Here is a 23231-nt window from a genome sequence, read left to right as displayed (position 1 = left end):
TGCGCGTGTGTGCGCGTGTGTGCGCGTGTGTGCGTGTGCTTAGTTCTCTGGCCTTTAGCATTGTTTTGATAGCCTGCAGGACCAGCTTGTTCACTTCAGTGGAAGAATATCTGCAACATTTACTGTAAAATGTCACGTTCAACACAAAACAGGATCTTTCCTCAGAAACTTTCTCTTGTTTTTGTATGAGTGCAGATGTGAATGTATATATACCATATAATGTATATACAGTATAATATCTATATATAGTATAATGTATATATTAGGGCTGTCCCAAACGATTATTCTTTAAACGATTAATCTAGCGATTATTTTTTCGATTATTCGACTAATCTAACGATTTTTTTATTTTTATTAACCTAACAGTAATTTTATTGCAATTATTTTCCAGTTAGTCATTTAATATAACAATTTGCCCCATCCAACACACACACCGCACCAGGGTGTTTCCTCTTTATGTGCTCGTGCATGACTGTCGTGCTAGAGTGATATGCCAGATGCACTTTGCAGAGTCTGCAGACTACCGCACTGTTGGTGTCAAGATTAAAGTATTCCCAAACTCTGGAGGACCGTACTGCTGGTCGACGCCGCCATGTTCAAATAGATTACACAGACGAAAATCATTCACGTAGTCAATGACTTTAATTACGTCACCGCGTTGTCCCAGTCCTTGCGCTGCGCTTGTATCCGGGTGAACCAAAGACGAAGGATATAAACGGTCCCATTAGAAAGTTCTGGTTTTGTTCCATGAACATTTACCCTGTGTGGTTTTACACGACGCGGCGACACTAAAATTCCACGTCGAATAATTTTTATAATCGACAACGTCGATTACGTCGGATAATCGTCCCAGCCCTAATATATATAGTGTATTGTGTATATATATTGTTTGCTGTCTGAGCTGCTGTGACCTCCTCTCCTGTCCTCCTCAATCCTTCCTCTCTGACTTCCATTCATTCATCTGTGTCTCTTTACCTCTGTCTCTCTGCTGTTTATCCTTCCTGTCCCTGACCCTCCTCCCTCGTGCCCCCCCTTCATCTATCTCTCTCCTCTTACTCCCCCTCACCTATATGTCTCTTTCTTTCTTTACCTCCTTCACCTCCTCATCTGTCCACCCTCTATCTTCCATTCATTCTCCTAACTGTTTCCTCTCTGCTCTCCTCCTCAGATGGCGTCCACAGCATTTCAGCCCAGTGTGTCCTCCGTGTCCTCATCATCACTGAGGACATGCTGGGAAGCAGCGTCACCGTCCGTCTCCAGAACATGTCCCAGGAGCACTTCCTGTCTCCGCTGCTGGGTAACTTCCTGGAGGGCGTGTCGGCGGTGCTCTCGGTGCCCGTCGAGGACGTTTTCATCTTCAACATCCAGCCCGACCTGGACGCGGCGCCGGGAGGGATCCTGAATGTCAGCTTCTCTGCCGCGCTACCGGGAGGACACTTCTTCCCCTCTGAAGCCCTGGAGGAGCAGCTGTACCTGAACAGGCCGAGGCTGACCTCACTCACACAGATGGAGGTGAGTCCACATGCACACACACACACACACACACACACACACACACACACACACACACACACACTGAAGTGTGACTAGAATCACCTCCTCCTGGTTGTTTCCTCCACCAACCTTGAAGTGTCAGGACACATGGCCTCAGTCTCTCCTTCCTGAGTTGCAGTGTTGAATAATGACCAGAACATTATGATGTCACAGTGAAGTTGACCTTTGACCTTTTGGAAATAAAATGTCATCACTTCATTTTATCCTTATAGACATTTGAGTTAAATTGTGTCGTAACTAGTGAGTGAATTTGTGAGTTATAGCTGAAAATGTGTTTTGTGAGGTCACAGTGACCTTTGACCTTTGAGCACCAAAATCGAATCAGTTCATCCTCGAGTCCAAGTGAATGTTTGTGCCAAATTTGAAGAAGGTCCCTCAAGGTGCTGCTGAGATATCGTGTCCACCGCCTTTGACCGTCTCTGGACGGAGGCGTGAAAATGTGTAAATGTCGTTGTGCATGTGAAGCACATTTAAAGCCTGTAATTTTTTTAATGGTATAAATTTGATATTTATTTATATACAAGTTTAACTCATGAGTTTTGAGAAACAGCTGGAAAATCTGCATTTCCATGATTTTCTAATAAGATCTCAACCATTAGTGATTCAAACAAACCTGCTCATCACTGTTGGAGATGCAGCAAACACAAATCTTTTGTTTTTATTTTTGGAGTTGGCTCTCATCCTCTTTACACTGAGGACGAGGAATGTGCCTTTAATATTAGCAGAAACAAACATGTTTTACATCTTCAAACTCTTTCTATATTCTTTAAATTAAGGACATTTAGACATTTTCAAATAACCATTCAGTGAGGAAAACACAGTCCTGCACACGTATGCTGCAGCTGTAAATCTGAGTTACATGTAATAACACCGTAAATCACAGTAAGTCACACCTCAAGACAGTCACCTGAGAATATTACATGTCAACTGATAATAATACAATGTGCATCACATCCATATGGCTTCATGCAACAGTACACAGATATGACCACTATATATTCTAATGCATGAAATAACACACACCTGGATACAGCATGCACATCAGTGACTTCAATGGTAATACATCTCGTGCATGTGCATGAGACAGCTGACCCGGAGAGATTTATGAAGGGGTGAGGGTGGCCACAGCAGAGTGAGGAGATGAACAGTCTGAAGCTGAATGTGTCAGAACCTCTTTTCTGTCTCTCAACAGGCGCCGTCACACAAACACACAAACATTCAACCTGAATCTACAATCAGACAGAAAACAGTGACTGAGCTGTATATTTATCCTGGAAACACTGATTACTGAAGTGCTGAAGGCGATTCAAAGAGCGTTACAGAGGTGTGGAGATATACTAACAAACGAACATTCAGACGACATTAAAATAACATTTAAAAACAATATAAACACTTTTGAATAAATAGAAATATTTAAAGATTATATAAACCAGGTCAGAAACTCTTTATTGATAAGCTGCAGTGAACAGTGATGTTTCAGTCCCTGATCTAACTGAGCTGACAGTCTGAGCAGATCTCAGGTGTTCAGGAAGCTGCTTCCACAGGTGAGGAGCAGAGAAACTAACAGCTGCTTCACCTGCTCCTGATTCTGGGAACACTGAGTGAAGCTGACCCAGATCACCTGAGGGGTCCGGATGTGTTCAGACCAGAGACCTTTAGGTCTTTACAGACCAGGAGGAGGATTTTAAAATCTGTCCTCTGACTCACAGGAAGTCAGAGTCAGTGACTTGAGGAGAACTCTTGCTGTTTTTTAGATGGTTACAGGCTGATTTATGTGGCTGTTGAAGCTTAGGTGAGAGTCTATAACTACACCAAGATCTCTGGCTTGACTTGTGGGTTTCATTGTCATGAATTCAAGGTGAACACTGACTTTTAATCTTTCTTCTTTGCAGCCAAAAACAATTATTTCATTTTTCTTTTTGTGTGTTTAGTTATAGAAAATTCTGACACATTCTCATTGATCTGTTCAATGCTCTTACTCATCGAATGTAAGGAGCTGGTTTCTCAGAGACAGACTCTGACTTTGTTTTAGATCTAACAAACAAACAAAAAAAAAATGGCCGACCTAGGAACCTCGTCTAACTGCTCAGCTCCATTTACCCCTGGAGAAAATGTTTGGTTGTGTCTGAAATCCCTCACTCGTTCCCTCCTCCTGTAGAGGACTGTACAGCGAGCTCATCGGTTAAATGAAAAACACTTTCGCTCACCGCCTCTCTGTCTTTCAGCGTGAGCGCAATGCATGATGGTATATATTGTTTGGTTAGTGACCATCGGTCTTACCCCATTTTTCCAGATGCATTGTGGGATACTATCAGTCCACTAAAATTCTCACTCTACACTCAGACAGCACTAGAAAATGGCAAACTCACTATATAATGGACTCTTTCTGTTCTCATTACTCTCTCCATAACAATGTTAACAAACCACAGATAATGAGCCATGTTTGTTTTTTTGTTGTTGAGTGCTGCTGGTCAGCGCAGGTCTCATTGACTGTTACCATGGTAACATTGGTCTTAGACCTGAGTTAGCCTGGATGTAAGGTGTCTAATGCTTTAGTCTTAAAACGAGTCAGTCTTTATTTTAGAGACACCGTATTAGTTGTATTAGACCGGACCGACACCACGGACCGGTCTGACACATCTCTCTCTGAAACCGGCCCCCGGAGACCAAGACGAGGCTTAATGTAGCAGGAGAGTGCAGCCTGAGAGGAGAGACCCGGGGTCATAAAACTATCGGTCTGCCGTGAGCTACAGTAATAACAGAGATCCACATTTATTATTGATATATTTCTCTACTGTCTCTGGTAATAACTGAAGCAGCTCAGATCAGTCAGTGTTTACGAGCTCACGGCTTCTCGCTGCGGCGGCCATGACAGTTAGAGGACGACGTCAGAAGGTTTTAGTGAGTACATAAAAATGGACGTTTCTACAACTACGTAGTGGAAAGATGTGTTAGCATTAGCACGATAACACGTTAAAAGCCATAGTGATGATAACGTTAGCAGGCTAACCGTCAAAACGTTAACACGTCGGGAGTAACAACGTTAAGGTTGTTGTAGTTTAAGTAACGTTACGTTGTAGAAAGATAAAACGGCGCCTCTGCTAACCTGTATACATCTGTGTCCTTCAGTAGCTAACATGCTAACTACAGCTATTAGAGTTTAGCTTCTTAAACGGTGAAACATTATTTATTATTAATTTCCTAAGTTAAACAGGTTTCTATGTGTGCTAGCAAAACACGAACACCTCAAACAGATTAATTCATTTAACATTTTCTTCTTCTTAGTGCTTTGTGGATTTCGTGTTGTTGAATGGTGACAAAATTCTCCATTTTATTGAAAACAAATGCTGAAACGGAGGGTTAAATCAATATTTAGTGTGTTTTCTGCGCCATGTTTTTAACTCCAGCCGCCTCCTGTTCTCTCTGTGAGATGTGCCGTATTATCCACACAGGCTTTTTAATGGGAGATTTAATGATCTGTCATAGCAGGAAGAGCACAGGTGCAGTTAATAACTTTAATTAAGGCTGTGTTTCACTCAGGTGCTCCAGCTTCAGAGCCTTGATACTGCTCATACTGAATCCATGGAAACAATGAACTCTACTGCTATTTCACAGCGTTTGTGTTTCTCTAAGAATTTCCATTTCATGTAATTTACACTATATTTCAGCAGGACATTGTACTTTTTCACTCCACTACTGTATCTGACAGCTGTAGTTACTTGTTGCTTTTCAGATTAAATTTATTTGTACAGCACATGATCATATAGAGGTCATCCAGTGTGCTTAACAGAAACAAAAGAAGCATAAAAATAGAGGTAAAAAACATAATAAGAAAACAGTATAAAGCTGTATAAAAACACAGATCAGAAAACAGATAATGTCTAATTAAAGTGCGAGATTTAAAGATTAAATGAGGAGAATAGAGCTGTTTTTATCTTATTTTTTTCTTTCTTTTTTACAGTTTGGGCAAATTTACAAAAAAAACAAAAAAACAAACAAACAAACTTTTAAAATAAACTGGATTGTAAAAGATTAAAATACTAATGGTATCATAGTGAAGTATTAGTATAAGTAGTTACTGTACAACAAGCTCCACCTGAGCAGCTACAGCATTAAAATTCACCTTATACATTGATGCATCAGTATTAATAATCTGATACTGTCATTTATAATAAACTGAAATCACAGAGGAACAGAAGTACTTTTACTCTAACGATTTAAGTACTTTTTTCTGCTAATACTTATGTACTTTTACTTAAATTGTATGTTGACAGAAAGAGTGGTTGTTTTAATGGAGTATATTTACATTGTTGTATTGGTAGCTTAATTTTAGAGGACTGAACAAACTTCCCACTGGAACACACAAATGGAGAAGAGGCCACATAAATGTTAGTCACTGTGGTTCTCCAAGTCAAAGTGGAAGCTGAACCGTCTCTTCCCCATCACTCCAGGTTCTGCCGTTTGACGACAACGTGTGTCTGCGTGAGCCGTGCCAGAACTACATGAAGTGCATCTCCGTGCTGCGCTTCAACAGCTCCGCCCCCTTCATCTCCTCGCCCTCCATTTTGTTCCGGCCCATCCACCCCATCGCGGGCCTACGCTGCCGCTGCCCGGTGGGCTTCACAGGCGATTACTGTGAGACAGAGATCAACCTGTGCTACTCCAACCCCTGCCTGAACGGAGGAGTGTGCGCCCGCAGAGAGGGAGGCTACACCTGCATCTGTCGTGAGGACTACACCGGTGAGTGGGGAGGGAGAGGGTGTGTTTCTGTGCTGCTGTGGTAAAATCTCAGTACATTAATCAGATGTGTTGGTTGTTCATGGCAGACGTCAGGGCTTGAATCAGGTGTGTGTGAGTTCTTACGCTCATAGGAAGATAAAGAGCTGAAGTGTGTTTGTGTGTGGCAGTGATGACGGTGTGTTGATTACAAATTATTTTACTTCTTACATTTGATTTTGAAATTGGAAAATGGATGAATCATTTAATTCAAGTTGATTTTCCTTGTTGTGAACACAATGAAATAGTTTTGGAATCTCATGGACATCACCACAGCTGACTGTCCTCCATGTTGATCACATACTGTACATATCTGCCATTCTTTTACTGGTTGACCTTTCCTTTGCACCTGCTCTGATAAGGAAGTGATTGACAGTCATATGAGGATGTGAGAGCTTGTCTATTAGCAGGTGCTTCAGTAGAAAGACCTGTAGCCACTCAGTAGTTATCATGCAGCTTAAAATGTCTCAAAGAAAATCTAAGCCAAGCAACGTGGCTCACACTCTGACGAGGCTTTAAATGTGAGCTCAATGCGGGGCGTCGAGCGGCGCAGTGGGTTGAGCAGGCGCCCCATGTGTAGAGGCCACAGTCCTCACTGCAGTCGGCCCCGGTTCGAATCCCGCATCAGACGGCCCTTTACTGCATGTCATTCCCCCTCTCTCTGCCTCCACATTTCCTGTCTCTCTCTACTGTGCTGTTATAAAGGCATAAAAAGCCCCCAAAAAATATACAAAAAAAAAAAATGTGAGCACAATGCTATCATTAATTATAAAACAGATATACAACATATCTAGTTTACTGTAAAACAGACACAAACTTCTTATGGATGATCTCAATTTGATTTATTTACAGTGAGAGAAATGTTTCTGAAATCTAACCATAAAGATAAAATATAATACCCTGCTGTATTTACATTACCTTATATTTAGTTATTATAATCAAAATACACATTCTAACTTTATGCTTATTTAAAAGGAATCAATTCTTCTTTATTATATGTTCATTACTTTTTTTTTTTACATTTTCTTTGAGCAACTTGCGAGTTGGAAAAACAGAGTTTTAATGTGAGTGTGTCATGTGCTGTATGTGTCATCACTGAGGGAAACATCAGATCCAGTCAGAGCGACGTCAGTATTTAATGGAACCATTTTCTACATATGTTGAAACCTTAAAATGAAATGTGGGTTTTAAATTCGGATGTGTGTGATACACATGAGTTTGTAATGACAGACCCGTTGACATGTGAAGGGAACGAGGCATCGACGACTGTTTTCTGACAGTTTAACTGATTTTTTTTGTTTATTATTGATCGTTTATTTCACCTCGACGCCGCTGACTTAGTGATCAGGATATCGTGCAGTGGTTGTATTTGTTGTGTCTCGGTGTAGTCTTTAACTTTACCCTGCTAAACTCAAACTGACTGTGCTGCTTTGTTGGTGTCCCACACTGACTTCCTGTTTGATCCGCTCTGTTTTCACTCTTTCATCGTGTCGAGCTGAACAACATGAAAACACACACTCTGCCTCTGGGGACAGCTTACTCCTTCTTAGCTCTCTACCTGATGTTTAGTCTTTTACACACACACACACACACACACACACACACACACACACACACACACACACACACACACACACACACACACACACACACTTCATTCTTTCCTACCTTTCCCAATACACCAGACTCATTTCAGACCGTCTCTGTCTCATTCCTGCCCCTTCATACTGCCTCAGTCTTTGAGTCGATGTAGGAGAGGAGAGATGCTATGAATGTCTGTGTGTGTGTGTGTGTGTGTGTGTGTGTGTGTGTGTGTGTGTGTGTGTGTGTGTGTGTGTGTGTGTGTGTGTGTGTGTCAGGGGGATATTTCACATTGCCTTTTATTTCAAATCAAAAGAGAGCTGGGGGAGTGAAGCAACACTTTTCTTTCAAGAGAGAGACGGAGTGTTTTCCAAACTCCCACTGAGACAGACGGAGAGAGAGATGAAGGGAGGGAAAGAGAAAATGGGCAAAGGAGACAGTGAGGTAGAAAGAGACAGTGAGTGGGAGGCAGAGAGAGAGACAGAATAGAGTTTGACAGAGGGACAGTGAAACAGAGGTGGAGGCAGTCAGGAAAGTTTATAAAGAGAGAAGGAGATAAAAAGTAGGGAGAGAGGGAAACTGGAGGGGGAGAGGAAATAAAACCATGAGAGGGATGATAGAGAATTCTGGTCTGCTTTGGTCATCGGTACTAAACAGTGGTCTGAGATAGGGATGGGAATTAATACGATTTAATTGATACCAATGCCATTATTGATTGTGCTTATTGATCCGATTCTTTATCAATTCCTGGGGGGGGGGCTCCCATCGTTCAGTTAAAAGAGCCGTCTCGTTGGCGACTGACTCATCACTAATACGTCCCGTCACCACTCTGCTGAGACTGGGGAACTCGCTGACCAGCGGCGTAGAGCGTCAAACACATGGCGCTCCTGATATTGAACGCCGCGCTGTGTCATCAAATGTTTCAGCGTGTTGCTGGTGTTTCCACCCTTTCTTCAAAGCTTAGTGTCACAGACATCGCATGTTGCGCTGTTAGTTAAATTAAGCCACACCTCCTCGACTCTTTTATTGTCGTTGACGTCGTCGTCAGAATCCTGACAGCTTCTGAATTTCAGGACCAAAGTCTCAGAGTGTGACGCTGCTACGAAGCAGCTGATCAGACTGTGACGAGTCAGACCTGCTCGGTGTTCATCTCACTGTTTAATGTCACGTCAAATGAACTGACACACGTGATTAATGAAGCTTTTATTGTATTTATTTATTGCCATATCACCGTAAACGCTAACGTTGGCTAACTTACCCGTGGTGCTGTCCGTCTCTCTTCATCATCACCACGCCATATCCTCCTAAAACATCTTTCAGTACTCACATCTGCTGAGTAAATTAGTAGTATAACATTTCCTAAAGTTCATCCACGTCTTTCTAACTGCTACAGCCCGAAGAGAAAATAATTCTTCTTAATATTTCATCAGGACATCTGTGTTGCATCACGTGATCTGAATACACTCTGAAGTCTGAGCTTCCAACAAGCAGAGATACCGTTTGCTTTCATAAGTTCAAAGCTATTATCAAAGTCAACATTGTAGTCAACAATTAATAAGAAGCATAAAAAGAAGAAGGTTGTTTTACTTCGTCCCTTCATTATCCACCACGTCCACGTCTTCTGACGAGGAGAGAATAGTTAATTGATCACGGATGGCTTCGTTCTGACGGATTAAAAAACAGAAGTAAATGGACGGACAACCTGAAAACAATATGGCTGCTGTTCTGACTGTCGCTGGTGCAGAGGAAGAAAAATGCTAAAAGGCAGATACACCTGGGCAGCCGTTAATATACCTGAGCGGATGTTAATATACCTGAGCGGCCTGCCCTCGTAAAGTCTATGTATGGAAACCCTGCTACTGAAACATTGATCCACTTTAAAGGTAAAAACTAAAATCCACGGCAGCACTCTGACTGACGCTGGACGCAGACGTGTTGCTCGTTGGGACAAACATCAACACACACACAGACTGTGACAAAGAGCTTATTGGACTCATCTCACACTGTGTGACATGCAATGAACCTGCAAGATCCCTGTTATCACAGGCCTTCAGGTCGAAGACAAGAAGGATCAGAGGGAGGGAAAGTAGACAATTGATAACAGGAAACAAAAAGGAGAAGAAGAGAGAGGGAGAACGAGAGGGAAAAAACTGAGAAAGTAAAAGTGAAAGACGTGACAGGAGAGAGAAAATAAATAGAACATGACGGATGAAGGAAAGGATGGAGAAGAGACGGGTGTTACAGCAACATGAGAGACGAGGGAGACGGATGAATTCAGAGAGAATAACAGGGAAGGAGGCTGCTGGGAGAAAATGGGGCAAGAGACATCCAAGAGCAATGAGAGAGAGGGAGAGGCATGGAGGATGAGAGGTGAGGGGTAGAGCGAGGGAAATCAGATGGGTTCTGGGTAGTCGCTGTTGTGCGTTTCCTGCGTAGGCGTCGGGTGTTGCTGTGTCTTGTCAATGCCCGGGGCTAGAGGGAGGAAGAGGAGGAGGAGGAGGAGGACGAATAAACAGGGACGAATTGATTCTGCAACACACAGAAATCTCTAGACATCTCTCAGCCAAGTTTGCTCTCTCCCTCATTGGTTTTTTTTATCAGTCTCTTCACATGCTCTTTGTGGCTTTGAATTGCTTTTCCCTCAGTCTGTGGATCGCTCTCTCAGGCAGGTGCTAAGCCGCGGCTTTTGACCCAGAGCAGAAACTTTCTGTATTTTTACGTCGAGAACAGCAGCTCACAAAAGACCTGAATCAAGAGAGTGTGAACAACTGTTTGGTGTTTCTTTGGGGCAAACGAGACAAATACGTACAATACTATAAAAACCATAAATTGTGAATGAAGAGAGGATCCAGTCTTCCTCAGTCAGAGTGTGGTTGACGCACCGAAGTGAAACAAACAATAATAAAAGCAAATGGTAAAACATAGATTTAAAGTAAAGTAGAACAAAATAAATAAAGTGACAAACTAGATAAAAGTCAATGTTGAACTTTTGTCAGACAAACACACTGACACATGATCATAGAGGATGTGATGTCATCAACAGGCGACCAATGAAACGTTACCATGATTAATCACAGATTTCTCTGGTTTGAGAATTAATGGAAACATTTGTGATGATGTAAGAACTCAACTCAACAACATACAGAACACAGGTCGATGTTGTTTTTAGACATTTTAACGTGGAAAAATTACAGATTATAACATAAAGAAGAGATGTTAAAGATGAGTTCAGTTATAATCTCCTCGTATAACAGCAGCAGGTGAAACCTCCTCCATCACTGAGGCAAAGACACACCAAGGCTTTCCCAGTACGTGTAACCTCAAGCTAACCCCTCTCTAAAGCTCACATTTAACCCCCGGATAAGTGAGATTTGAAGAAGGTTAGCAGTGAGACTGTAAACCCTGCTGTGTAGAAAGGTTAATACTGCCTCTATGGTTCCAACACCAGAGATACAGCGCCAAGAAAACAGTGTGAAACGCTGCTTCACCAGGGTTATATACTGTTCAGCTAAGTGCTGAAGACACAGCGTTAGCCCGAGGTTCAAATCAAACTACAATGAAGTGAAAATGAACCCTGGTGTGTGAAAGTGGAAGTGTGAAAGGTTCTTGAGTTTACTGGTGTGTTATTACTGAAGTTCTCAGATCAGTTAATTAAATTACATTAAATCTTGAGGCTCACTGGGAGCGAGGTGTTAGAAACAACATTAACACAGTCAGTCATTCAGTCAGTCAGTCAGTCAGTAACTCAGTCAGTCAGTCACTCAGTCAGTCATTCACTTACTCAGTCAGTCACTCACTCAGTCATTCACTTACTCAGTCACTCACTCACTCAGTCATTCACTTACTCAGTCAGTCACTCAGTCACTCAGTCACTCAGTCAGTCACTCAGTCACCCAGTCAGTCACTCAGTCAGTCAGTCAGTAACTCAGTCACTCAGTCACCAAGTCAGTCAGTCACTCAGTCAGTCAGTCAGTAACTCAGTAACTCAGTCACTCAGTCACTCACTCAGTCATTCACTTACTCAGTCAGTCACTCAGTCACTCACTCAGTCATTCACTTACTCAGTCACTCACTCACTCAGTCATTCACTTACTCAGTCAGTCACTCAGTCAGTCAGTCACTCAGTCACCCAGTCAGTCACTCAGTCAGTCAGTCAGTAACTCAGTCACTCAGTCACCAAGTCAGTCAGTCACTCAGTCAGTCAGTCAGTAACTCAGTAACTCAGTCACTCAGTCACTCACTCACTCACTCAGTCATTCACTTACTCAGTCAGTCACTCAGTCACTCACTCAGTCATTCACTTACTCAGTCATTCAGTCAGTCAGTCACTCACTCAGTCAGTCAGTCAGTCACTCAGTCAGTCACTCAGTCATTCACTTACTCACTCAGTCACTCAGTCACTCACTCAGTCATTCACTTACTCAGTCACTCACTCACTCAGTCATTCACTTACTCAGTCAGTCACTCAGTCAGTCAGTCACTCAGTCACCCAGTCAGTCACTCAGTCAGTCAGTCAGTAACTCAGTCACTCAGTCACCAAGTCAGTCAGTCACTCAGTCAGTCAGTCAGTAACTCAGTAACTCAGTCACTCAGTCACTCACTCACTCACTCAGTCATTCACTTACTCAGTCAGTCACTCAGTCACTCACTCAGTCAGTCAGTCAGTCACTCAGTCAGTAACTCAGTCAGTCAGTCACTCAGTCAGTCAGTCAGTTGAGTTGTTAAATTAATGAAAAACCCTCTGAATAAATCTTATAAACAGGTGACTCGCCTGATCTTACACCTGTGTGTTATTTCTCTGCTGCTTCCTGTTTCATAGATGATGTCGTGTCAAAGGTTTGACCGTCTGAACTTGTTGTGGCCAGACGTCTGTCTCCTGGACATGCATTAAGTTAAAGTGTGTGACAGCTGTCGTGGTGTTTCAACCCAGTAAATTAACACTCCTGACACTTTCCAAATGTCTGTGGTGTTGATTAAATCTGTTTCCTGTGAAATGTAACGGCTGCACAGAGTGAAGTGCAGAGTAAAGGCTGGTTTGTTTGTCTCTGATTACACCCTGTAGACTGGACATCATGAACCTGAACAAGGAGATGTCCTTTTAGCTGCCAACATTGTAAGTGAAGTGCGGGATAATTAGCTTCCCCTCTTCTAAAGAATAAACCGCTCTATTTCCAGGGAGGGGGGGTTGTAGTTCCACCTCCTGCTGCTACAATGCTAAACTCAGCTGAAGCTCTTTTTCTTTTCTTCATTAAAATTTAAATATTTCCAACCTCTAGCACTCACTCCTCTGAAAAACATGCTAAGCTTGCAGAGCTGCCGGGAATGTGCAACAGTCATTAACCCTGAAAACAAGAAGAAGACCTGAGTGGTGTAAAGAGAAAGTTTCCAGTGGAAAGTGAAGCTTATAGACGGAGAAAGAGAGAATATCTAATCGCTCTCACAAACTAAAGGAAAACAGACTGAGAGGTGATAAAGACAGATGCACATTATGCAGATTATAGTAAAATATGATACGGGGGATTCGCCTCATAGAGCTGAGAGATGGAAAGAGGAGATGAGAGACGGAGAGAGAGGTGTGGATGCAGACTTAATTAGTTTGTGAGAAGATAAAGAGGTGAGCAGTGAGGAGAGAGGACACAGGTAGAAATGAAATCTGCTTGTGGTGAAGAGATCTGTATTTTACACTCAGAGAGAGACAGAGGAGACACGCAGGAGGCAGAGGGGAGATTAGTTTTGGATCTGATCAAGCAGATATGCATGTTACACTGAGAAATTTAATCTAGTTGGTGGGGAGGAGAAACACATCACACACACACACACACAGAAAATTAGCTTGAGGTAGCTACGAGTGTGAGGAATAAGTTGTAGTTTTGTGATGAAGACAGAGAGAGGATGACGAGAGAGAGAGAGGATGAAGATGGATGCATCACACTGAGAAGAAGAATCAATCATTCAGTAATATTCATTGACCCTTCACGTGTTTGTAGAAACCAGATGATCAGAGTGATTCAGCGGAGAGGAGTCATCATGTTCATGACTCACGTCTCTCCTCCTCTGTATCTTCCTCCAGAGCTTCACAATAGATTAAATGAAGGAGATCAATAATCTTAGATTTACCTCGTCAGTGTTTCAGGTGTTCTACAAGTAAACTTTGATTTGAAGAATTGTTCATGAGCTGAGCATTAATACACGAAGCTTTAAAAGTGAAGCAGTTTGTTATCTGTCTTATTGAACGGATTTAGTTCTTACTTCAAGGTCTCCTGCTGAAGCTTCACTGATATTCCTCACTGTAAGTCTCTTTGGATTAAAGCGTGTGACAAATGAACGAATGTAATGTGATGTAATTCATGATGAATCCTGGAGTTTAACGACTCCTCAGAGCAGAGAACACGCTGTGTGTGTTCATCCTGCAAACATTAATATATTCTCCAGAAGACCTGACTGAGCTCACACACACAGCACCAACCTGAACACCTGCAGGATACAGCACAGTGTATTGAGATTAACAGCTGAGGAGAGGTGAATAAAATAACTTTATTAATCCTGTTGCAGTGACAAAGAACAACAGACATGTCAGACATGTCACAGCAGACCGCACATGAAAGACAAACTGCCACAACAGTTTTAACACCGACTCCGAGAGGAGACGAGCGCCGCTCAGACGCCCACTTAACCACTAATTAAACACAGTGTATTTATGTGGTTGATCAGAAGCCAATAATATTGGTTATTAATAGTAATTAATATCAAATGAAACCTTGAAAAGTCAATTAACAGACTTTTATAAGACTCAACACTGAACTAAACTCTCCCTCTGCATCTTCCCTCTGAACCAGTGTTTCTCTGTCGGACCAAGAGCCACTCAATGAAAACTCACTGACCACGACTCCCTAAATCTTATTGTTTGTCCTCTCAGTCATGGTGACCACGTTACCAGTAAAACTCAACTCTAAACACTTCCTGTTATGTCTATTTAATCCTCCTGTGTAAAACAACCAAGTCATATATTAATGTTTGAATTTATATATGAGCTGATTTAATATTGAAAACACGTATACAGACAGTTTGAGGAACACTGCTCTGAAACCTTTCAGTGTGATGAGGCTGATCAGTGTCATTCATTCCTGTTTTACTCCATCACACCCCCCCACAGAGTTCAGGAGAACTCCTCCTGCTGTACGTCAATGTTAACCAACAATAAAAAGAAATAAAATTTAATGACACAACTGAAATCTGACCAATTTGCAGAGTTCCAGATTCTTCTCCCCCGTCACAGAAACACTGAATCCTCCAGCTGTCTAACTAAACATACGCCCAGCGGCAGAACTGAGCCATGAAATCTGAAGTCATTATGTAACTAATATGAACTAATTATGTACTTAACATTTACAACTCCCACACGAAGCCAAGGAAACGATCTTCATGTTCTCTGTTGGACAAATAGTTTTTAATGTGTGACAGCAGCAAAAGGACTTTCTCTCTTTCTGTTCTGTGAAGACAGAAGAAGAAAAGATGTTTGAGAAGAGACGGAGAGTGAGGGAGGAGTGAGAGTTAAAATAGTTTGAGAGGATCGGGTGAAACTGAGAGACGAGCGCTGAGTTTGTGAGATAAAAAAAAATAAAGATAAAAACAGATAAAACCAGGCTGAGTGGGAGAGGGAGGGGTGAGGGAGATAATGGTTCAGGATGGATTCAGGAGTCTCACTGACATTAATTTTAGAGGTCATTTATAAAATTAATGTGTGATTGTGTGTGTGTGTGTGTGTGTGTGTGTGTGTGTGTGTGTGTGTGTGTGTGTGTGTGTGTGTGTGTGTGCGTATGCGTGCGTGATAATACAACTAAATTAGTTGAGAAAAGGGTAAGAGAGTAAGGTGTGAGAATAAAGAGGTAGACTAAATTACTTTGGGGAAATTTTAAAAAATAGCTAAGTGTTGGCGGCAGGTGTGTGTGTGTGTGTGTGTGTGTGCGCGTGTGCGTGCGTGTGCGTGCATGTGTGTGTGTGTGTGTGAGAGAGAGACGGTTGAGTTTGGACTGAGCTCAGATTGTGTCGGAGAACAGGAAACAGACGTCTGAACACAGTAACATGATGTGGAAATGTGTGTGTAATATGAACTAACACACTGACCTGATGAGCTGCGCTGAGGCGGATAAATGCATTAGACAGTGTGAGAGGAAGGAAAGACTAAATGAGTTTTGGGGAGATAAGTTGGAGAGAGGAAACTCCTCCGGGTGCTCGTGGCAGATGTTCACGTCATGTGAAGGATTAAAAGTCAGTGTTGTGTGTGTGACCTCAGTGGATGAGGTGTTGCACTGTGCAGGTACGTGATCAGTTTCTCTCAGCTGGCTCAGGGTTGTTTTCCACATGTAAACACAACCACAGCCTGATCAGCTGTTTGCACAGCGATGTTCACAGAAGTAATTTCTGACTCTAGTGGGAGTGCAGGTCAAGATAACTGAAGGATTTCTGTCATGAAATGGGATGGACGTGTTGAGGAGGAGGACAGAGACACTACAGATATTTGGAAGTCTGACAACAAGAATAATAATTTTTACTTTGTTTTTGTAGCAGTTTTCTTAACAAAGTTACAAAGGGACAGAAAATAAAAGCAGATAAAAGAGAAGCTGAAGAGCCTGAACATAAGAACAAGTCTACCAGCATAAATAAAAACATACATCTACATTATGCAAAAGGCTCTGACAATAAGTGGAGAGGCAAGAAAATACGTAAAAAAAACAATAGTTAGGGATAAAACAATATAAATAAAACACATATCAAACATTAACAAAGGCTGAGGCAAAGAAGTTTAGAGATTTAAAAGAAGTTAAAGAGTTACAGCGTCTGATTTCAGAGGGTGGGGGCTCCAATAACAAATAGCTTAATGTAATTTTTTATTTATTTAACCTTATTTTACCAAGACATAAGACATAAAGAATAAATTCTTATTCACAATAATAATAATAATAATAATAACTTTATTTATAAAGCACGTTTCTTATTAACAACATTATAAAGAGTTTCACAGAAAAATAAAACCAGAAAAAAGAGACGGTCAAAGAGCCAGAGCATAATTTAATTAGAGAGGTCACTAAAGGTCACACTGAGAGAACAGTAATCAGGATTCAACAAAAGAAGCTGTTTTCAAAAAGATAACTAACATTCAAGTTAGAAAAGAAACGCTGACTTCACCCACTCAAGTACAGGACATGTAAAATCACAGTTTGACCTTGTGTCGTCAGAGAAAGAAACGAGAGCTCAGACTGAAGATTAAAAACCTACAAAGAGTTAGAATGAGTCAACCTTTTTGACTCTTTGTCTTTTGTCTCTTTGTCTAATTGTTCTGTCCAAAAATCTGCAAGAAACCAAGTGGCATTTAGGAAATACAATAAACCGTCCATCACTCTCCCAGCAGTCACAGCCTCATGTCAGATCATTGTTTTATTCTCAGTGTTGGTGTGAATCCAGAGAGAAACTCAACCTGCAGATGTCTGACAGTGAAAGCAGATGTTTACAACCTGTTTCCACTTGATTTGTATGATTTTACATTTGAAAACCTGGTGACACTGAACCATGAACGGAGTGACGTGGACTTTCCTACTTGTGGAGAAAATGGAGGAAAAAAAGTTGCACTTGGATGTAAAAAAAAAAAACCATGATTATATGGTGGAAAAGGAGGAATAGAAAGTCCGAGAGAGAGAAAGGAGGGAGAGGAGAAGAAAAGGCTGCAGGTTGAAAAGAGAATTGAAAATATGTGTGGAAGGTGACGGTTATCAATATACAACATCCGATCTTTTTAAACAGCCAAAAAAAAGAAAAACGAGCAGAGAGGATTGTGGGGGAGGAGGAGGCAGATGAAAGAGAAAATGGAGGAACTGAAAAGGAAAGAGCAGCTGAAGAAATGGGAAGCAGCGAGGAAAAGGGAAAAGAGGCGGAGAGGCAGATGGAGGCTCGGACGGAAGAGACGACAAAGTAAAACAGAAACTGATAAATAGAAAAAGAAGAAAAGAGATTAAAATAAAAAACAGAAGAACAAAACAAAAGAAACATTAAGATGAGAGTAAAGAGACTTCAGGAAGAGCAAAGAGTCTAAACAGGAAGTCTTACAAAGAGAAGCAGTGGAGAGAGAGACTGATGCTCAGGTGGTTTCACATGGAGCCTCTTTGGTCTCTGCAGTCACATCAGCTGATCGTCTGTTGTTCAGTTTGAACTGATCTCATCAATTGATTTTACTCATCAGACTGTTCATCTCTGGGAGTAAAACTGGGTAATTAACAGTTATGATAAAATAACACATGCAGGATTTTCTCCAACAGTTTGGAGATTATCGTCCTGTGACTCACCAGCAATTAGAATATATGTAAGTAATGTTGATTAGTGATTACACCGTTTCAGTACAAGAATGGTGTTTCATCATCATCATCATCTCACCGTTCACAAGAGATTATTTATTGAAGAGGAGAAATGACAGATCAGATTTGTGACGTTACATCGTCCCAGAACTCAAACCTGAAGAGTCCCTGAAGGAACTGCTCTGGTGGAGGTGGAATAAGAACCACAGAGAGGGAGAGAGCCAGACCTGCAGAGGAAGAGGAAGAGGGAAGCAACCGGGAGTGTATCGGCCTCCAGGGATGTACCATGTGTTGGGGTGGAGCAGGGGGGGCGATGGGGTGGGAGGCAGGGCGGAGCAAACTAAGATGCCGGGGGGTGGATGAAGAATACTGGCTTTGATGAATAAAACATAGGCGTGAATGAAGGGGTGGTGTGAATGCATTAACCCAGGCTGAGAGGAAGAAGAGAGGAAGAGGAGAAGAAAGAAACGAAGGGGGGAAGAAGAGAGGAGCAGTGTTTTATGTATAGAGATGGAAAGTGAAGGGAAGATGGAAAAGCAAGGAAAGAACAAGGAGCTGGAAGAGGAGGAGGAGGAGGAGGAGGGAGGGGAAGAAGGAAAACAAGGGGCTGAATGTTAATTATACTCAGCTTTTAAACAATGAAGGAAACGAGGAGAAAAGTTTCAGACTCAGGTTGTTTGGTGTGAAGTTTCATCAGTGAAGAGACTCGTGTGAACTCTGGATAAACATGAGCACCAGTGTGAATCATTGTTGAAATGACCAGTAGTGTGTGTGTGTGTGTGTGTGTGTGTGTGTGTGTGTGTGTTGTGTGGGTGTGTGTGTGTGGGGGGGGGGTGAAGATGTTGACTGTTGTGTTTGTGGGTTCATCCACTGGTGATCGCTGATTATGGTGAGATAAAAAGACAAAGTAAAAAGTAAAGGTTCTTGTTTAGTAGAACGGTTCCTTTACAACACACTGTTTGACTGATCAGCTGTTTCATGTTGTAGCTGGTCCCAGTGTTTCATTGAAATGATTGATAATCACTAATTACTTCATTCATCAAAGCAGGTTTCAGCGTATGATTTGATCTTACTGTTGATTTTGAATTGTTCACATTTTCTAACCTGAGCAGTGAAGAAGGACGTCACTGACACATCAGGTGTGTGTGTGTGTGTGTGTGTGTGTGTGTGTGTGTGTGTGTGTGTGTGTGTGTGTGTGTGTGTGTGTGTGAAATACTCGTCTTCATACCATCTGGGCAAGACAACTAAAAGACGATCGTTGAATCAGTGTGAGATCACGTTTGCTCTGCTTCCTCTAATTAGTGTGTGTGTGTGTGTGTGTGTGTGTGTGTGTGTGTTGGATTTTTTGTCTTTATTGTTGATATTGTACATGTGTTTTCACAGCAAGGTGTTTTTTTTTTCTGTCTTTCTTCCATCGTCAATTTATTTCCTGTCAGTCTGTGGACCTGCATAATGAACCAGGGTGTGTGTTTGTAGGTGTGTGTGTGTGTAGTGTGTGTTTGTAGGTGTGTAGTGTGTGTTTGTAGGTGTGTGTGTTTAAGTCTCACCACACCCATAATTCATGAGCATTAATGTCTATTTATTTATTTTAATATTAATGAGAGGGTCTGTACAGATGAATGGGTGCAACAGACAAAGACGGTGAAATGGTGCTGTGTTAGACTGTGTGTGTGTGTGTGTGTGTGTGTGTGTGTGTGTGTGTGTTTCCTTATTTAATTGGTTCCCTGTTGTGTGCACTTAAACAGGAGTATATGTTGAATGTGAGAGGGGAGAGAGGATGAGAGGAAGCTAAACAAGGACAGACAGATGTGATAATCTGAGTGTCCTTGGGCTATTGTTAGCTGAGCTGTGTGTGTGTGTGTGTGTGTGTGTGTGTGTGTGTGTGTGTGTGTGTGTGTGTCTCCTTGGGGTGATGTGGTGGTGTGAGAGAGTATGTTTGTCAGCCAGGACTGGCAGATAGTGGCTGCCCGTTGGCATGAGGAGGAGGTGTGGGGAGGTGGAGTGACGAAGAGGAGGATGGACAAATGAACAAACTGAGTGAGGGATGAAATGAAGAAAAGAAGAGCAGGAGTAGATTTAGGAACTAGGTGAATTATGACAGAGGAATGTTCAGTTTAAATATGGGATGAAGGAATGACACAAGGATCAGAAACATATTTATTGACAAGATTAAGACAAAAACAGGGAAGTGAAGGTCTCAGTGCAGAGACAATAAAGTCAGAGTCATGAGTCTCATTTGTTTGACAGTTGAAGGAGAAACAGACGACGAGGAGACGAAGGAAAAGATGAATGAAAGGAGGGAATTACATCAGTTCATCAGACCAGCCTGTGTGTGCTTTTACAGCCTGCTCCCTTAGAGTGTGTGTGTGTGTGTGTGTGTGTGTGTGTGTGTGTGTGTGTGTGTGTGTGTGTGGTCATGACTCGCCCTCAGGTGTGTCTGTGTGTGGCTGTGTTTTCACTGTGTGTGTGTGTGTGTGTGTGCGCGCGCATGTGTGTGTGTGTGTGTGTGTGTGTGTGTGTGTGTGTGTGAGTGTCCATGTCTTGTGTGTGTCAGACAACATTTGTGTCCAAACGATGATGAGGAAAGGTGAAAGCTTCTATTGACTTACAACCACAGTAATCATCTTTGTGTGTGTGTGTGTGTGTGTGTGTGTGTGTGTGTGTGTGTGTGTGTGTGTGTGTGTGTGTGCTCTGCCAGTGGGTACTTTGGCATCTAAAAGCAGCACAAACAAAGTGCCAACAGAGACAGTTAGACAATAAAACACAGCAGCCTCGAGGGCAGGGGCACTGATCTGTGTGTGTGTGTGTGTGTGTGTGTGTGTGTGTGTGTGTGTGTGTGTGTGTGTGTGTGTGTGTGTGGAAGAGAGAGAGAGGGAGAAAAGAAGACTGCTTTTTAGAGATTGAATGTGTTTGAAAAATAAAATAAATTATGTTGCATTCATTATTAATGTGTATATATTTGTGTTGTTTATTTGTTGTGTGTGTGTGTGTGTGTGTGTGTGTGTGTGTGTGTGTGTGTGTGTGTGTGGAGCCGTCAGCAGGTTTAAAGTGGGTCCTTATGGAGCTGTGTGTCTTCAGGCTGGTTTCAGACCCGTCTGCTCTGGTTATTTTGAGGCTGCTGGGTGTTTTCAGACGATGTGTCCAAATGTGCTGAAGGAAAGTTAAAAAACCAAAGAGAGACTGAGCGTGTACATGGGTGAATGAATGTGTGTGTGTGTGTGTGTGTTGCGTGGGTGTGTGTTTCTCCTGAGACTCCTCAGACTGGTGCAGGTTTGACTGGCAGCCAGATCTGTGTTTATTGTGGTGTGCAGGGTTGTGTGTTGATTTGTTTCCCTCCCTCTCTGAAGCAGCAGAGTCACAGTCTCTCTGCTCTGAGAGTCTGACGGCTTTCAACTCTCATTCTGATGTTTCGTTCATCCGAGCGATGGTGGACGTTCGTCCTCTCTAACAGTTGCTCTCGGTTCCCCGCTGCTTCGTCTGTCTAATCAAAGACTCATTAACATCCAACACGTCTGATGAATGAAGTTCACTGAGGGAAACCTGCAGCTCTCTGTTCAACATGGAAAAGAACCAGGGCTTAAAAGACGCTGGTGTTAACTATCCTGTGAGGTGACAGACATACATTAACACGGCCTTTGATCAGCCGACTGCATCTCTGAGAGTGTCACCTCCAAATAACTTCTCTGCTGTTCGTTTGTGGAGCCTGATCATTTTTCAGGCAGATAATTATTTTGCTGTAAACACGTCAAAAGTGCTCACAGTCAAAGCCATGCGTGTCTTTGTGGGAGAAAAAAGCTCCTTTACTTCAGCGTCTTTCAGGGTTTCACTCCATAATTATTAAGCTAACTAATTTAACGAGCTAACCTCAACAGTGACTTGTTGAGATTAGCCCTGAGGTTGTTTAATAAGGTAACCTGACACCTCAAAGTAATTAAAACAATTAAAAAGCTAACCCAGCGGTTTTCAGGCTCGGTCAACAGCTTAACTTCAGCCGTTAACTATCTAATTCAACAGTTGTCAAGCTAATTTCAGTGGTTACAGGAGCTATTTGTAAGTTTTGCTAATGCTACATGGCTAACGTTAGCATTAGCAGCTGTTTACTGACCAGTCTAGAAGAAATGTTGTGTTCAGGATCAAACTTCAGTTTAGTATATATTAGTATATGTTTCTATCAGTGGCGGCTGCTGGTCTTATGAGGAGGGGAAGCTCATTTTCGGCCTACATCATAAAATGTGTCCGTTTATTTATATGTAAATTTGCAGAGTGACAGAAGAGAGTCGCCAAACACAACGCTAGTCGTTTTTAACAAAGACAAAGTGGCTGAGGATCAGTAACGTCTCCAGATCAACTCCGAACAACAGAATGAAAAACTTGAAAAATGCTCCAGTGGATGCTTATACTTCAAGATCGCTGATTCGCTCATTTCGCTGTCAATCAAAAAGGGACTCAGCCTCAGACAGATCATCCAATCATCATGCAGAAGCCGAGCGTCCGGGCCAGCCCACTGCCCCATAGACCCCCAGAGACGCTGAGCGTCCGATGGGCGGGACAAAGCCCAGCATTTATCCAATGACCGTCTAGTTTCGCTGCAGTGGAACAACCCACTCTGTGCTTCCCCGTTGAAGTCAGGAGACGCTCGGCGTCTACACTGTGTAAAGCACTGTGGCGCTGCGGGGATGAATGAGAAGGAAGTCGTGGGGCGTCATGGGGCGTCGTGTAGCATAGTGGTCTAAGCAGATGCCCCATGTGTAGAGGCCACAGTCCTCGCTGCAGTCGGCCCTGGTTCGAGTCCCGCATCAGACGGCCTTTGCTGCATGTCATTCCCCCTCTCTCTGCCTCCCCATTTCCTGTCTCTCTACTGCGCTATCAATAAAGGCATAAAGAGCCCTAAAAATATACTTAAAAAAAAAAAAAAAATGAGAAGGAAGTCGTGTCGGTTACCTGTGATAAGCAGCTGATTCTCAACAAAAGATG

At 42.4% G+C, this 23231-nt stretch overlaps 1 protein-coding gene across 1 annotated transcript in view; it reads left to right on the top strand.

Moving 5' to 3' along the window:
• The window catches only part of celsr3 (cadherin EGF LAG seven-pass G-type receptor 3), a 122457-nt gene that overhangs the window by 25382 nt on the left and 73844 nt on the right, over positions 1-23231 (top strand). Inside the window, 2 exon segments of the mRNA XM_022757560.1 lie at positions 1169-1512; positions 6006-6294. Of these exon segments, the coding sequence (XP_022613281.1) occupies positions 1169-1512; positions 6006-6294 (633 nt within the window).

Source organism: Seriola dumerili, unplaced genomic scaffold, assembly GCF_002260705.1.
Source record: "Seriola dumerili isolate Sdu_G_001 unplaced genomic scaffold, Sdu_1.0 BDQW01000283.1, whole genome shotgun sequence".
In the NCBI taxonomy this organism is placed as follows: domain Eukaryota; kingdom Metazoa; phylum Chordata; class Actinopteri; order Carangiformes; family Carangidae; genus Seriola; species Seriola dumerili.
This window is presented reverse-complemented; position numbering and strand designations above follow the sequence as displayed.